Source organism: Schistocerca piceifrons, chromosome 10 (assembly GCF_021461385.2).
Source record: "Schistocerca piceifrons isolate TAMUIC-IGC-003096 chromosome 10, iqSchPice1.1, whole genome shotgun sequence".
NCBI classification, from domain to species: domain Eukaryota; kingdom Metazoa; phylum Arthropoda; class Insecta; order Orthoptera; family Acrididae; genus Schistocerca; species Schistocerca piceifrons.
This window is the reverse complement of record NC_060147.1, coordinates 31,743,064-31,759,755: the sequence shown is the minus strand read 5'-3', so window position 1 is coordinate 31,759,755 and position 16,692 is coordinate 31,743,064. Positions and strand designations below refer to the sequence as shown.

General features: G+C 41.6%; 1 protein-coding gene across 1 annotated transcript in view; it reads right to left on the bottom strand.

The window, feature by feature from the left end:
• Positions 1-4,511: 4,511 nt before the first annotated feature.
• LOC124718939 (U6 snRNA-associated Sm-like protein LSm5) overlaps positions 4,512-16,692 on the bottom strand; it is a 34,171-nt gene continuing 21,990 nt past the window's right edge. Inside the window, exon 6 of the mRNA XM_047244604.1 lies at positions 4,512-4,640. Within this exon, the coding sequence (XP_047100560.1) occupies positions 4,608-4,640 (33 nt within the window). The 3' untranslated portion in view covers positions 4,512-4,607. The remainder of the gene's footprint in view (positions 4,641-16,692) is intronic.

Sequence of the window (16,692 nt, the reverse complement as noted above, 5' to 3'; positions counted from 1 at the left end):
TTGGGAAAAATTACGGCAGCACTTTGCCCTTGCTTTCGGCCGTTTGGAGCAACCACGTGGCCTTGCCACGTGGCTGATGTTACGAGGGCGGACCAGTTAATGACTCAGACGGCTGCTCCAGCAACTTCTGAAAAGGCTGCTACCTTTCCTCAGCAGATGTCCATCCTTTGTGATTGCACCAACAGTATGGTTATCTGTAGAGGTTTAACCACTTCAAAGAAAGTGATATTACTTCATGTATGTCTCTAACTGATGAAAGTGACCTGAGGTGAGCATCTTTTCTCTTGGTACATAATTCAGTTTTGGGCTGTATATTGCATGGGGGAATTTTCTGTCCTTTTGCGTGTGTTGTGAGAGCAAGAGGACACACTGTATCTGCAACGTGCGGCAATGGGAAGCTGTATTTCTGCACTTTGAGACACCTGCTGGATAGGGCAGTTATTCCTTATGGCACTGTCCTACCTAGCAGATTCGTATTGGGCTACAGAACTTCACTGGGTGCGATAATTGGTCTAAATTCACTTTAAAAATAAATTTAATAAAAGCAAGCAGGAGTTGACATGAAATCTGTTGAAACATGTCAACGACTGATTGCGGCACTACATAAACTTTTATTTGTGCTGCAACAGAACAGATTCTACGAAAAGTCACTTTTTTGAGGGGAAATTGCCAAATCCGTCAACAACAACTCTATTAAAGGAATGAATGCTAAGTCCACAAGTCTGATAAACGACGTACCACCCTCCTCGGCATTATGTCAATGCACTGACTACAGCTGTATCAGCAGCATCTCTAATTCCTACTTCAGCTGCAGACTACCTATCACCTGCAATGCAATCAGTCTTGTCCAGTGAATCAGCTCAGCGACGAAGGCTGTTCTCAGCCTTTGGTGAGGTGTATTTGAAACAAACTTTTTTTTTATTTTGTTGTGGGTGGTGGTTGTGGTGTTAGTCTTGAAATGAGGTCAGAATAGATTTGAGGGACTAAAGTTTTCTTTTGTTGGGTACATACTGAGCTTTTGGAGTGTTGCAGAAGTAGACACCCAATTAGAAATTTTGATAGTTTACCAATTTTATTATTGTGCGCCAGTAATAACAAGAAGCATAGACACAAATGTTCCAGAACAGTTGAAGGAACTGATTTAAAGCACGGAATGTCAAGCATCAAAACTCAAATTTTATTTTATTTTATTTTATTTTTTTTAAATTCTTGCATTACTGGCATAAGAACCAAATTGTCTACTAGCATCATCACCAATATTATGCAATGAGAATGAAGATTAGCAGTTAATGTTGTGCCACAGACAAGGTAGCAAAAGCTTTCGCTAATTAAGGATATCGAAGGAAATCAATTGTGTCCTTTGCTTCAACAATTTAGTGAAACCATGGAAGCCTAAATTTGCATGGCTGGACGGATTTGAAACCTGTTCCTCTCAAGTGGGTGTTCCGTACCCTAATATGTTCACCATGTTCATTGGTGAATCAGACAACCACTTAAACCTCCTGCTATTACAAGCACACCATTTTAGGACCCCTACCCCGTCAGAGGCAAGACTCCATTGGCTGTTACCACCACCACCACCACCACCACCACCACCACCACAACAGAATTCACTGTTGCAGACAAATGGTCCAACCAATTAGCTGCATAAGTTTTGAAATTGTTGTCGCTATCTTTCTCTGATAATACATATGATAAAAATCTGAATGTAACACTCCTTTTCTCTGCTACTGAGCAAAGAAAATATATTTTTAGTTACGGAGTATACAATATTCATGGAATAGACGAAAAGTGGCAAGTTCACATCGGCTAAATTATACACTATTAATCTATATCTGCTCTCTGTTTAGAAATGAGTGCTCTGTCTACTTAATATACACAATGTAGCTTTTTTTTTTTTTTTTTTTAAAGGTGGAATCCGTGTTGCAATAGAAGTACATAGTTGGTAACCATGGCAGAACCTCAGCCACGTTTCACTGTCAGATGGCGACAATCTGAAAACTAGACTTACCTTTTGGTATTCTTATGTTAACAAATACCTAATATAGTGTACAAATTGAGTTTTTAATATTTGTCTGTCTTTTGTTAATAAATACTTCAGATTATTCCAACACATCCGTCAAGGTTCTCCTTTTCGATGGGACCTATGGAAAATGTTTGGATGAATGTGTAAAAATAACTTGCCTGGCTACATTAGTTGGTTCCAGAGGGCACTTGCCAAAGGTCTGCACAACTCAAGCTTGCTCTTTGCATTATCATGACTTACACCAAGTTGAGCAACAGCACTAATGTGAACGTTTTGAGCATGCAGTTTCTGATCCACTGTTCTTTTTAACACTTAGTTCTTTAAACAAATACTAACGTCAGTACAGGTCGTCTTATAACAGATAAGAGACTAGATACAGGGTATGTCTGAACTGTATGTCAGAGGACCAATAGAACACCAAAACAGTCACATACATATTGGCAGCTCAGATCACTTACAGAGGTATTATAGTACAAGGGGAGGAGAGAAAAGGGAATGGAGGAATTAATATGATGTCACTGTTTTAGAAGTCATTCTCTAAATGAAGTGTGTATAACAGTCTGTGATTATTTTACCCAATTCTGTAAATTCAATATGACAAAGCTGTGAAAACTACAGGGTGTCCAGAAAAGGGCTCCTTGATTTCAAAATTAAATATCTCGAAAACAAAGATCGATAGAGGAATGCAGTAAACAGTATGTTTATTGTGAAAGCTGCAAGAAGTTTATACAGCAGTTTGAAATAATAGTTACAAAAGCTGCTAACAGATGGCACTGTACGCTGTACAGCTCATATCAGCATACATAAGTGAAACAATCGTATTAAAACAATCGTATTAAAACAATCACATCACAATGTTTTCAAAATGTTCACCATTGGCACTACAGAGGGGCGCAAACGAAGAATGAAATTCGCCATCGCATTTCGTAGTGTCTCAACTGAAATGGATTCACATGCCACAGAGATCGTCGATTCAAGCTCGTCCAGTGTGGCGGGATGCTTCGGGTAGACCATGTCTTTCACTGTGCCCCACAATAAAAAAGTCACAGGGAGTCAAATCCGGCGAATATGGAGGCCAATCCATGCCTGCACCAGTAAATTTGGGATATTCCAAAGCAATGACTCGATTCCCGAAGTATTCCTCAAGAAAGCAAAACACTTGTTCGGTCCGATGTGGTCAGGCTCCATCTTGCATAAACCATTCAGTACCTGGTCGATCCTGTAACGCTTGCCATGTGGTGACAAATTGTTCCAAAATTGCAACGTAACATGCACCAGTGACCGTTTCTCGAATGAAAAAAGGGCCAATAATGCCTCTGCTGCATACTGCAGCCGACACAGTAACTTTAGGAGAATACAAGGGTTTCGCTTCACACCAATATGGCTTTTCGGAACCCCAAAATCGCCAGTTCTGCTTATTCACATATCCATTCAGGTGGTAGTGTGCTTCATCTGTAAACCAGATGCAGCCAACATCAAATCCTTCACTATCAATCATTGTGAGCATCTGATTAGCAAAGGCAACCCTTTGTTGCGCAGCTCGTACGGGTATGGCCTGGTGCATTTGAATTTTGAATAGGAACATGTGTAGGCTCTTTCTCAGTATTTTCTGCGTGCTGGAATGCTTCAAACCAATCTCAGATGCAATTCTACGGACGGATGACATTGGATTTCGCTGAATAATTCCAGAAACTGTGGCGATATTTTCAGGCGTAACTGTGGTTTGCTTGCGGCCAACATGCCCCACTAGATCATCAGTTACGCTGCCTGTTCGTTGAAATTTTGCAAAGAGCGTATGAATGGTTTTCGCATGGGGTCCTTTTGGAACGTTAAATCATGCGTGAAAACTTCGCCTTGTTGCCGTAGGACTCTCTTCTAACCTGTGGTACTCTAGCACCAGAAAAACGTGTTGTTCAATGGAGTACATGGTTTTACTCTCTTCCTTCAGTACGCTAACCTCCTTTCACGTTTCAATAGTGGAACTGATTGCTCTGGGCTTCGGATCACTATTTATACTAGGCATTACGCATGGCGATTACAGCGCCATCTGTTAGCAGCTTTTGTAACTATTATTTCAAACTGCTGTATAAACTTCTTACAGCTTTCACAATAAACATACCGTTTACTGCATTCCTCTATCGATCCTTGTTTTCGAGATATTTAATTTTGAAATCAGGGAGTCCTTTTCTGGACACCCTGTAACATCTACATGAAGGACGTTAGCAAGAACACAAGAGAGACATGACAAACCTGACCAGATGAGTAACTGGTCATTTTATCTGTTTGTTAACACCTATAAACATTGAACTAGGAAGTATTACAAAATAGTAAACTTTATTCAGCGGCCTGTCACAATCTTTTAGATCAGTCTGAAACACATCCTAAATTATCTCTTTATTATAAAACATATACGGAAGTCAAAGTGATCGACATTTAATAATTCCTAGCACAAAATCAACACCACAGGAGAACATAAAACAGCCTGTCTTTTGAATCATTTATATATTTACTGTAAAACTCCATTATTTACAAATTCACATGTGGGGCAACAAAAAGCAAGTGTGCAGTTGTCCTCTTGGTCCTATGCATCAGGCATATCGCCACCAGGTACAAGCTGAAACAGACAGCATTGCAACTGTCAGTAACTTCAATAAAGTAAATAACTTACTGTAAAATACCACACAGTTACAAAGTATACTACCAAAGCCACACTACATTACATTGATGTTAAGGTCACCTGGACAGCACAAGTTGCCATACAAAATGTGGTAGTACTACAGAGAAATTAGTCAGTCAGCTTTTTGCACTGAGAAGAGGGGGAGAGGTTTATTTCAGCAAAAGCAGCAAAGAGTAAATTTTCATGTTCTCACAGACGAAAGCACGCAAAACACAAGATGCACGGTTCACTGTGTTATAGGAAAATTCAACCTAGTAAGAAATTAGGAAAATGTGCTGTAGAGCCGACAGACAACATAAAAGTCAAAGGGACACTACGAGCTAGCTTTTAGAACTAATAGTTCCTTTAGCATTTTATGTAGATTATTAGCTACACCCGGCAAACTTTGTTCCACCTCTGAAAATCTTTATATGTTATAGCTGACCCGGAAACATTGTTTTGCCATATAAATTATCTCTAGTCTATAAGAATAATGTATACGGGTAATACAATGTATACATGTAACACAATAGCCGTTGTTGGTGGGAGCTCGTGACACAAACAATAATAATGGTCGGTAACCTCTAGGTGAGTGAGAGAAGGTTTAGGGGGAAGTCCGGCAGCATCGGCTACTATTAGTTCTAGCGTTTCTACAGTAGATCGCATGGATTTAACAATTGCAGCCGATACACAGCTCGTCTATGGGCATACAAACATAGCGGCAATTTTGTGTCGAAACGTATTCGCCAGCATTATGAATAAGGCCAAGCGCACACGCATCGATTTTTATTGTACGTATAAATATTGTATGATTAACCCGTGTGGGGTTGTTAGTACCCACATCGGGCATCTCCCCAGGTGGCGGATAGGGGAATGCCTCCTAGATATAGATGGTACTGGGGAAATCAAATACCCAGGGCGGACCAAAAACTAACGAAATGTAGCGTCTGAACTCCTAGAGGAGCGGCTACAAACAGCGTCTATTCTCCATGTTAGGGGCCGCTGAACACATACTCTGGAACTTACAATCCCAGTTTTAACCTCGGAATGGCCCAAAAAGCCATCTCCCCCCTGAATTTCAAACAACTATGCATGATGTCAATTTCTCTAGATAGAACTACTCCAGGAGGTAACCAATCCTCCGCCGCTAACAGCAGCGCAATCAGGTCTAAGGATTCTGGAGAGCCTGAAGCACCATGTCGTTCAAGAAATTCAAAATCCTCTAAACTGAAGAAAAACAACGTATATTTCTTTGGAACCCTAAATATTAACTCGCTCTTGAAGCCGGGAAAACTGAAGCAGCTCACCAAAGTCTTGAAGGTATATAAAATCCAAATGTGTGCGCTGCAGGAAACCAGATTTACAGATGAAGATTTAATGGATTATGAAGGATACAGGATATTTAAAGGAAAGAAAGGCTGGAACCCATGTGGAAGAGGCCTTCCCCACCCTGGAACAGGCTTCATCGTGAAATCTAACTGGGTAAACTCAATAACCGACTTCCAGTCACCTAATGAACGCTTGTCTTTTCTCACATTCCGCGCCCTAAATAAAACCTATACACTTATTAATTGCCACGCACCCATCAACAATGACAATAAGAAAAACCCTCAGAAAGTAGATACATATTGGGAATCTCTAGACCACGAACTTTCTAAAATCCCAACATCAAATGTGAAAATACTGTTTGGGGACTTCAATGCACAAATAGGCCAAGAAAAAAAATACAAAAAAACAGTAGGAAACTACCCGGCTCACAAAAGGACAAACAGAAATGGAGAAAGATTAATAGAACTATGCAAGGGTCATAACTTAAAATTAATGTCTACAAATTTCAAAAAACCTCCTAAGAAACAGAAAACATGGAAATCACCAAACACAAGTATTGGAGAGTTCCAGATAGATCACATAGCCATCATACACTATAATCAAAAGGAAATAATGAATGTGAGAGTTCGGAAAGGGGCAAACATTGTAACTGACCACTACTTATCGACAATCAAATTAAATTTCATACCACAAAGAAAGAAACAAATACAAAAGAGGAAAACTCAAAAGATAGACGCAAACATCTTGAAAGAGAAAAGAGAAGAATTCTGTCAAAACATAGTTATATGTTCGGATAAATGGGAAGATATAAAAGAAGGAATGATAAGATCTGCTCAAGAAGTCGCAAAAATGAAAGAGAGAAAGAAACACGAATGGTGGGATGAGATATGTGAGGAAGCAATAAAACAAAGGATGAAGGCATGGAAGAAATGGCACTCAACCAAAAGTGATAAGGACTACCTGGAGTTCAAACAGCAAAGATCTTCTACAGCAAAACTCATTAGATCAGTAAAAAGACTATTTGAAAAGAACCAACTCACACAAATGGATAAAGATTTTAAGAGAAACAACAACAGATCCTTTTACAGCACATTCAGACAGAAACTACAAAAATATGTAGCACCAAATCTGTGTTTTAAAGATACCAGTGGAAAACTGGCAATGAATAATGAAGAAAATTGTGAAATATCAGCAAAATATTTTGAACAACTCCTCAACTGTCAGGAGCCTATTGAAAAATTACCAGCCAACACCCCAAACAAAGTAAACAATAATTCTGAACCCCCATGCCTCATAGAAATCATTAAAAACCTTAAGAACAATAAAGCACCAGGGGAAGACATGATAATTGCAGAAATGTGGAAAAGTGTGGTTAATACAACTCAAGAAAAACTACTGGGAATAATCAATGAGATTTGGATAATGGAACATATACCGGAAGAATGGAAAACTGCATTAATCCACCCCATCTTCAAGAAAGGGGATAAAACCGATGCTAATAACTACAGAGGGATATCTTTACTTCCGGTAACGTATAAAATTCTATCTAAGGCCCTACAAAACAGATTGGAGAAACAACTTGATCAAGAAATTGGTGAATACCAAGCAGGCTTTAGGAAGGGAAGATCTTGTGCGGAGCAAATTTTAAACTTGAAGTTAATTATTAAATATAGACAATTAAGAGGAAAAGACATCTTTATCACGTTTGTTGACTTCAAGAAGGCGTACGACTCCATTGACAGAACAACCTTGGTTAACATCCTTAGGGAGTTTGGAGCAGACAAGAAAACAGTCGCAATCGTCAAAGAAACACTTACGGATACCTATGCAAAAGTAAAGTTCCGTGGTGAGGTATCCAGACCATTCAAAATCAGAACAGGATTAAGACAAGGAGATGGGTTGTCACCTACCCTATTCAACTGTGTGTTAGAAAAAGTTATTAGAGAGTGTAGGAAGAAAACGACTGAAGAAGGAATACAAAAAATCAGATTAGGAAGAATAAAGGATGGATTAGAAGTAGATTGCCTCGCTTTTGCTGATGACTTAGCGATTCTGGCAGGAAGTTTGGAAGAAGCAGTCAAACAGATCAATATTCTGAATGAAACAGCAGAAAAAGCAGGACTGAAAATCTCCTTTGAAAAGACAGAGTACCTAACCAATGTAAAAGAGGCACCGAACAATATGATTACAAAGTATGGCCAGATAAAGAAGGTTTCTAATTTCAAATATTTAGGGGAAATCATCCAGCCCAATGCTTCAGATAAAGAAGGAAATAAAACAAGAACAAGAAAAATGGAAATGGCATTCTAGCTAACAAAGAATGTGTACAACAAGAAGTCAGTATCAATTAACGCAAAAATAAGGCACTACAACACTGTGATTAAGCCAGAGTGTCTGTATGCATCTGAATGTTTAGCAATGAACACTAACAAGGAAATGGAAGCTATAGCAAAAAAGGAGCGAAAAATCATTAGAAGAGTACTTGGGCCGAGGTTTGAGAATGGGACTTGGAAGCTTAGAAGTAATAGAGAAGTGTATGACAAAATTGAGAACGTGGGAGATACTATGAGGAAGAGAAGAGTAAGCTTTTACGCCCATTTGAAAAGAATGAATGATGAAAGGCTGACAAAGAAAATATTCATGTTTTTTGACAAGAACCCCAGAACCCAAATTACCTGGTTCAAAGAAGTCAAAGCAGACTTAGAGGAGATGGGTATAGGAGAAGATGATATAACCAACAGAGACTTAATGAGAGACAAAATTCAACATTTTGAAGGATTTGAAGTGAAGAAGAGAAGAACTGGGGGAACAGTGTGGACAGAAGACCGAAGGGAGCAGCAAAGAGAGAGGGTGAAGACATATTGGCAGAAGAGAAAAGAGGAGGAGCGCAATAGGAGAAATGTACGAGGGTTATTCCAAAAGTAAGGTCCGATTCGCCGTAACTATTGAAATTTGGCGCCAATGACAAAACACGCATGCGCGCCGACTCCCGGCAAGCCTTGCGCGTCAAACGCCGCCATTCGCTTTGTTACTGTTGCTGAGTGTAGTTCACAGTGTCACTTTACAATGTTTAAGACAATTGATCAGCCTGCCGATTGTGAAGTAAGGGCAGTGATACGGTTTTTGTCTGCAAGAAACAATTCAGCGGCGGAAATCCATCGGCAGATTACTGAAGTGTACGGTCCTAACACAATGAGCGACAGTAAAGTGCGCAAGTGGGTGCGAGCTTTTAATGAAGGACGGGATAATGTGCACGATGAACCACGGTGTGGCCGACCATCAGTGATTTCAGACGATTTGGTCAATGCAGTTGACAAAAAAATTCGTGAAGATCGCCGATTCACTATTACAGACGTAGACATGCATTTTCCGAATGTGAGTAGAACAACTTTGTACAGAATTGTGTCTGAACATTTGAAGTTTCACAAATTGTGTGCCCGTTGGGTTCCCAGGCTGCTTACTGAGCCCCAACGAATGAAAAGAATGGCTTTTGCTCTTGATTTTTTGGAGCGATATCATAAGGAAGGTGACAGTCTTTTAGACAATGTTGTCACAGGGGATGAGACATGGGTTTCTCACATCACTCCAGAGTCTAAACGTCAGTCAATGCAATGGCGTCACACGTCATCGCCAGTCAAGGTCAAGGCAAAGCAGACAATCTCAACACGTAAGGTTATGGCGACTGTGTTCTGGGATAGACGTGGAGTATTGTTAGTCGACTTTATGGAGAGAGGAACAACGATTAATAAAGCCGCCTACTGCGCTACCCTGACTAAACTTCGACGTGCAATCCAGAATAAGCGACGTGGTCTTTTGTCGTCTGGAATCTTGTTGTTGCATGACAATGCCAGACCCCACACTGCAAATGAAACGCAAGCTCTGATCAAGAAATTTGGATGGGAACAGATGGACCATCCTCCTTACAGTCCCGACCTGGCGCCAAGTGATTTCCACCTGTTCCGTTACTTAAAGGAGTTTCTCGGCGGCAAGCGCTTCGACACAGATGATGAAGTGAAAGAAGCAGTTAAGGACTGGTTATCGTCACAGGCGGCCGATTTCTATAACATGGGCATTCAAAAGCTTGTTGAACGATGTGACAAATGTTTAAATAAGTATGGAAGTTATGTAGAAAAATAGATAAAGATGTAAGGAATGTAAATAAAACAATTGTTTTGAAAAAACATTTTAGTTTTGATTTTTTTTTTATAACCGGACCTTACTTTTGGAATAACCCTCGTACATTGAAAAATAGTTGTTTAACGCGGCCCCTAGACGGCCAAAAATAAAATTGTATGATTAAATTCTTTTAGAGGAACAAAGGAAAGCATAGGAATTTCTTTGTTCCACTAAAAGAATTTGATTGTACGATATATTTAAATCAATGCATGTGCGTTAGGCCTAAATGATGGTTTGGCGAATGACGCGTGCTACCTAGTTGATCTAGTTATGTCGATTCAAAGAGGGATATTCGAGTCGTTACTTTTGGTACGTTTTCTTCAATTACCTATCGATCGAATAGTGAAAGACTATCACCAGTAGACACCTGGTGGGAATAACTGATCAAGTGATAATTGATCATTTATTGACCGGGGTTCAAAATTATTAAATTACTAAAATCGTTATTAAAAAATAGGGGTTGGTGGTAAAGGGTGAAAATTTACGGTTGTGTGTAGTTTTTAACATCACATGATAAAAAAATAAAAATAAAAAGTTCTGTCCAAAAACTAAGAAAATTTTTTGGGTGGACTACCCTTATCACTTAGGGGTATGAAAAATAGATTACGGCCAATTCTCAGACGTACCGAATATACATGTAAAATTTCATCAGAATCGATCGAGCCACTGATCAAGTGATAACTGATTAGTTATCAACCAGGGTTAAAAATTATTAAATTACTAAAATCACTATTAAAAAATAGGGGTTGGTGGTAGAAGGGTGAAATTTAGGGTTGTGTGTATTTTTTTAATGCCACATCATAACAAATAAAAATAAAAAGTTCTGTCCTAAAAATAAGAAAAAAATTTTGGGGTGGACCATCTTGATCACATAGGGGTATGAAAAATAGATTACGACCATTTCTCAGATCTATAGAATATACATGTAAAATTTCATCAGAACCGACAGAGCCGTTTCGGAGGGGTATGGCAACTAACACTGTGACACAAGAATTTTATATACAAGGATATCCAACCAATCACTTTTAGAATTCGATATAATTTAGTGTACCATTAACTAGTTTTCAAGCAACTGCATGCTCATCATAAGGTGGAGGTGTTAGAGGACATTACTGTCTGTATTACATATATCTAGATGTTAGCGCTTACTGTAGGCGAAAATAATGCAAATTGAGACATGAGTTACCACAATGTTTGCAAAACAAAAGAATGTTATGTTTTAGGATACTTCCATCGCACTGCCTCATGATATCCATGACTAATTCCAATAATGTACATTTCAGTCAAGAAATTACAGATAAACAGAGTGAAACACGACGGCACATTGAAAAGTAACGCCTCTGAATTTTTTATACGAAAACCCTTAAAACTTTTTAAATGAAACAAATGTTAACATTCTACATCTTTATTCTTCACATCTGCATATTTGCAGTGCTATGCAGCTACAAGGCTCCAAATTTTGAGGTGTAACTTAACTATGTTGGTACACAAGAAAGTGTGTTGTACTCGAGTCTCAAAACTGAAGAGTTCGTCCACACATGGAGCGCCCTCTCCTTCAGCAGAGCAAAGCACAGTGACATCTGCAACAACCTGACACCTCGGGCTCACTGTTGTCGATCATCCTCCAAACAGTCTCGACTTGGCCCTACCCAATTTTAAGAACATCTCCGAGGACTTCACTTTGATGGCGATGAAAAGATGTGCAAGCAGGGGCGAGGCTGTGGCTTCGGAAACAAAGTAAAATATTCTACGGTTACAGTATCAATGAACTGGTCTCTCATTGGGAGAAACGAGTTTGTCGGCAGAGTGACTACAGCATGTATAATAAATATGTTAAATGACAATGTTTGTTTTCTTTAAACAGCTTTGAGAGTTTTCACACAAATCCTGCGGCATTACTTTTCAGCTTGCCTTTGTAATTACTACATAATTAGTGTGAGTGAGTTACTAGCATAGACAATGGTGACTATGGAAAGTCTTAGGCGTGTACATGAAATTAGCTTCTCTCATGGGGCCATGGCAATATAAAGTAGCAATGAGCAATAAATAGTTGTGATGAATAAAGGAATGACATTTTTACAAACATACAGGGCTACTACAAATGATTGAAGCGATTTCATAAATTCACTGTAGCTCCATTCATTGACATATGGTCACGACACACTACAGATACGTAAAAAAACTCAAAAGTTTTGTTCGGTTGAAGCCGCACTTCAGGTTTCTGCCGCCAGAGCGCTCGAGAGCGCAGTGAGACAAAATGGCGACAGGAGCTGAGAAAGCGTATGTCGTGCTTGAAATGCACTCACATCAGTCAGTCATAACAGTGCAACGACACTTCAGGACGAAGTTCAACAAAGGTCCACCAGCTGCTAACTCCATTCGGTGATGGTATGCGCAGTTTAAAGCTTCTGGATGCCTCTGTAAGGGGAAATCAACGGGTCGGCCTGCAGTGAGCGAAGAAACGGTTGAACGGGTGCAGGCAAGTTTCACGCGTAGCCCGCGGAATTCGACAAATAAAGCAAGCAGGGAGCTTAAACATACCACCGCCGACGGTTTGGAAAATCTTACGGAAAAGGCTAAAGCAGAAGCCTTACCGTTTACAATTGCTACAAGCCCTGACACCCGATGACAAAGTCAAACGCTCTGAATTTTCGGCGCGGTTGCAACAGCTCATGGAAGACGATGCGTTCAGTGCGAAACTTGTTTTCAGTGACGAAGCAACATTTTTTCTTAATGGTGAAGTGAACAGACACAATGTGTGAATCAGGGCGGTAGAGAATCCTCACGCATTCGTGCAGCAAATTCGCAATTCACCAAAAGTTAACGTGTTTTGTGCAATCTCACGGTTTAAAGTTTACGGCCCCTTTTTCTTCTGTGAAAAAAACGGTACAGGACACGTGTATCTGGACACGCTGGAAAATTGGCTCATGCCACAACTGGAGACCGGCAGCACCGACTTCATCTTTCAACAGGATGGTGCTCCACTGCACTTCCATCATGATGTTCGGCATTTCTTAAACAGGAGAATGGAAAACCGATGGATCGGTCGTGGTGGAGATCATGATCAGCAATTCGTGTCATGGCCTCCACGTTCTCTCGACTTAACCCCATGCGATTTCTTTCTGTGGGGTTATGTGAAAGATTCAGTGTTTAAACCTCTTCTACCAAGAAATGTGCCAGAACTGCGAGCTCGCATCAACGATGCTTTCGAACTCATTGATGGGGACATGTTGCGCAGAGTGTGGGAGGAACTTGATTATCGGCTTGATGTCTGCCGAATCACTAAAGGGGCACATATCGAACATTTGTGAATGCCTAAAAAAACTTTTTGAGTTTTTATATGTGTGTGCAAAGCATTGTGAAAATATCTCAAATAATAAAGTTATTGTAGAGCTGTGAAATCGCTTCAATCATTTGTAATAACCCTGTACATGGCACACACAAATGAACATGGGAAGCTGTAGGTGTGTGAAAGAGGTGAGTTTCTGATTGTGTACTGAGAGAATGATATGTTATGCAGGAGACCGAATCCACAATGGATGCTAGTTCCTTTGTCAGGGAGGAGAGAAAGACCCACATGTGGTGAGGATGAGGGTAGATAAAAATGAAGAGCCAGATATAGGCATCAGCGATAAGTGGTCAGAGACAGTACATTAGTAAGCACTATGACAGCTTCAGTCCAAAGATAGTGACAAGTGCAGTTACGCACTAGATTGGTTGGTTTACAGGAGGGGGGGGGACGGGGGGGGGGGGACCAAAACTGTGAGGTCATCGGTCACTTGTTCTTGGTAAAATAATTACACAAGGGAAAGAAGAAAAGAAAGGAGATATACACCACAATAACAGGAGAATGGACCAGAAGGACAACCAACACTACTATGGGCAAAACAAGAAAAGAAAACCAGAGAGAGGCAAGAAACTGGCAAAAGGGATAAAAACAAGAGCAGATGACCGTGGCTGGCCGACCATGAGAATAAAAAGGAAACACCAGCCACTCTGCGACACATTAAAACATCCAGCCTAAAAGCATTGGAGTGGAGAACACAAGGACCAAGGACATGTGCGAAAACTGATATAGAATGATAAAAACGCACCGTCACGTATAAAACGTAAAACTAAATTGGCCGATGAGGTGTTGTCAGCTAAAATTAATGGCAACGAGTCCGGTAACTGAAGAGTCTGTTGCAGGGCAGCCAAAGAAGGACAGCTCACCAAGATATGGTGCAGGAGGTAGCCATGTGTCACCCAAGTGTGGCCAATGGGGAGCCGACAGAGAACCACATAGTCCCTGCGAGAGGCCCGCGTGGAGGTCTTCCACACATTCGTAGTCTCCTTAATGGCACACAGCTTGTTGTGCGTGCTGAGGCTATACCATTCCACCTCCCAAAGCCGCAAAACCTTGTGGCATGGTACTGAAAGCAGGTCAGTTGCAGAGAAGCTGATCTCCATAAGCAGTTTCCACGTTGCCTGCTTGGCCAGCCTGTCGGCAAGTTCATTTCCTGGGATTCCGACGTGACCTGGGGTCCAGACAAATGCCACTGGACCGTTCCAGGGCATAGATGGACTCTCAAAGTATGACGAAGATAACACGTCGATAGCTTGTAGGCTGCTCAAGGAGTCAGTACACAGAAGAAACAACTTCCCAGGGCACGAGCACATGTGCTCAAGAGCACGAGATATAGCCACCAGCTCGGCAGTGAAAACACTGCAGCCATTGAGCAAGGAATGCTGTTCAATATGTCCTCCATGGACATATTCGAAGCTGACGTGAGCATCAGTCATCGATCCATCGGTGTAAACCACTTCGTGGACTCGGTACATGTCAAGAATCGAGAGGAAGTGGCAGCGGAGAGCCGCATGGTTAACTGAGTCTTTAAGCTAATGTGAAAGATCCAGGCAACACTGCACCTTAGGTGTACCCCATGGAGGTGTACATGAATGGACCTCAAGTATAGGTCGTAAAGGCCAGGAATCTAGCTTGGAAAAAAGTGGTCGGACATGAACTGCAATTAGGAACCCTGACCTGGGCCGCCAATGTGGGAGATGAACCACCACGGGTGGGTAAACGAGACAGTAATTCGGATTCACAGGAGAACTATGAACGTGTGCAATGGAACTGGCCAGCAGTTGTGCACGCCTAACCTGCAATGGAAGGACTCCGGCCAGCACCAGAATGCTCGTCACCGGACTCGTCCTAAAAGCTCCTGTCGCTAATCGAAACCCACAGTGGAGCACAGGGTCGAGTAAATGCAATGCTGGAGGCGCTGCCGAACAATAAACCAGACTCCCATAGTCAAGGCGGGATTGAATAAGGGCTCTGTAGAGCTGCAGCAGTGTAGAGCGATTGCACTCCAGTTGGTGTTGCTCCGGCAGCAGAGGGCACTGAGGTGCTGCCAGCACTTCCACTTAAGCTGACGAAGGTGAGGAAGCCAAGTCAATTGGGCGTCGAAAACCTGTCCTAAGAATCGATGTGTTTCCACTACAGTGAGTGGATCGTCATTAAGTGAAGTTCTACTTCCAGATGAATGGCACGACACCGACAGAAGTGCATAACACACGACTTTGAGGCCGAAAACTGGAAACTGTGGGCTAGAGCCCATGACTGCACCTTATGGATGGCTCCCTGTAGGTGCCGCTCAGCAACATCAGCACTGCTGGAGCAGTACAAAATGCAGAAGTCGTCTGCATACAGAGAAGGTGAGACGGATGGCCCTACAGCTGCTGCTAGACCATTAATGGCCAATAAAAATAGGCACACACTCAATACAGAGGCCTGCGGGACCCCATTCTCCTGGATATGGGGGAGAACTATGGGACGCACGAACTTGGACACAGAAAAGTACGAAGTGACAGGAAATTTTGGATAAAAATCAGGAGAGGGCCTCGGAGACCCCACTAGTATCATGTGGCATGGACATGATGTCGCCAGGTGGTGTCATATGCTATTCCTAAACAAAAAAAGATGGCAACTGGGCGGCAGACTCGAGGGACACAAGATTATCAGTGGTAGAGCGACCCTGGCGGAAGCCGCTCTGACATGGAGCTAGTAGGTCACATGACTCCAGGACCCAACCCAACTGCCGACACACCATACTTTCCAGCAGCTTACAAAGAATGTTGATGAGGTTGATGGGCCAATAGCTATCCACATCAAGCGGTTTTTACCAGGTTTGAGCACCAGAATGATGGTGCTCTCCCGCCATTGTGATGGTAAGATGCCATCGCACCAGATGCGGTCAAAGATGACAAGTAGATGTCGCTTTTAGTCAGATGAGAGATGTTTAGTCATCTGACTGTGGATCCAATCTGGTCCAGGAGCAGTGTCGGGGCAATGTGACAGGGCACTGAGGAGCTCACGCTCTCTAAATGGGGCGTTATAGGATTCACTGTGGCGTGTAGTGAATGACAGGACTTTCCCTTCCAGTAGCCATTTGAGAGTGCGTAAGGCTGGAGGCGTAATTCGACGCAGGGGCTCGAACACACTGCTCAGCAAAGTGCTGGGCAA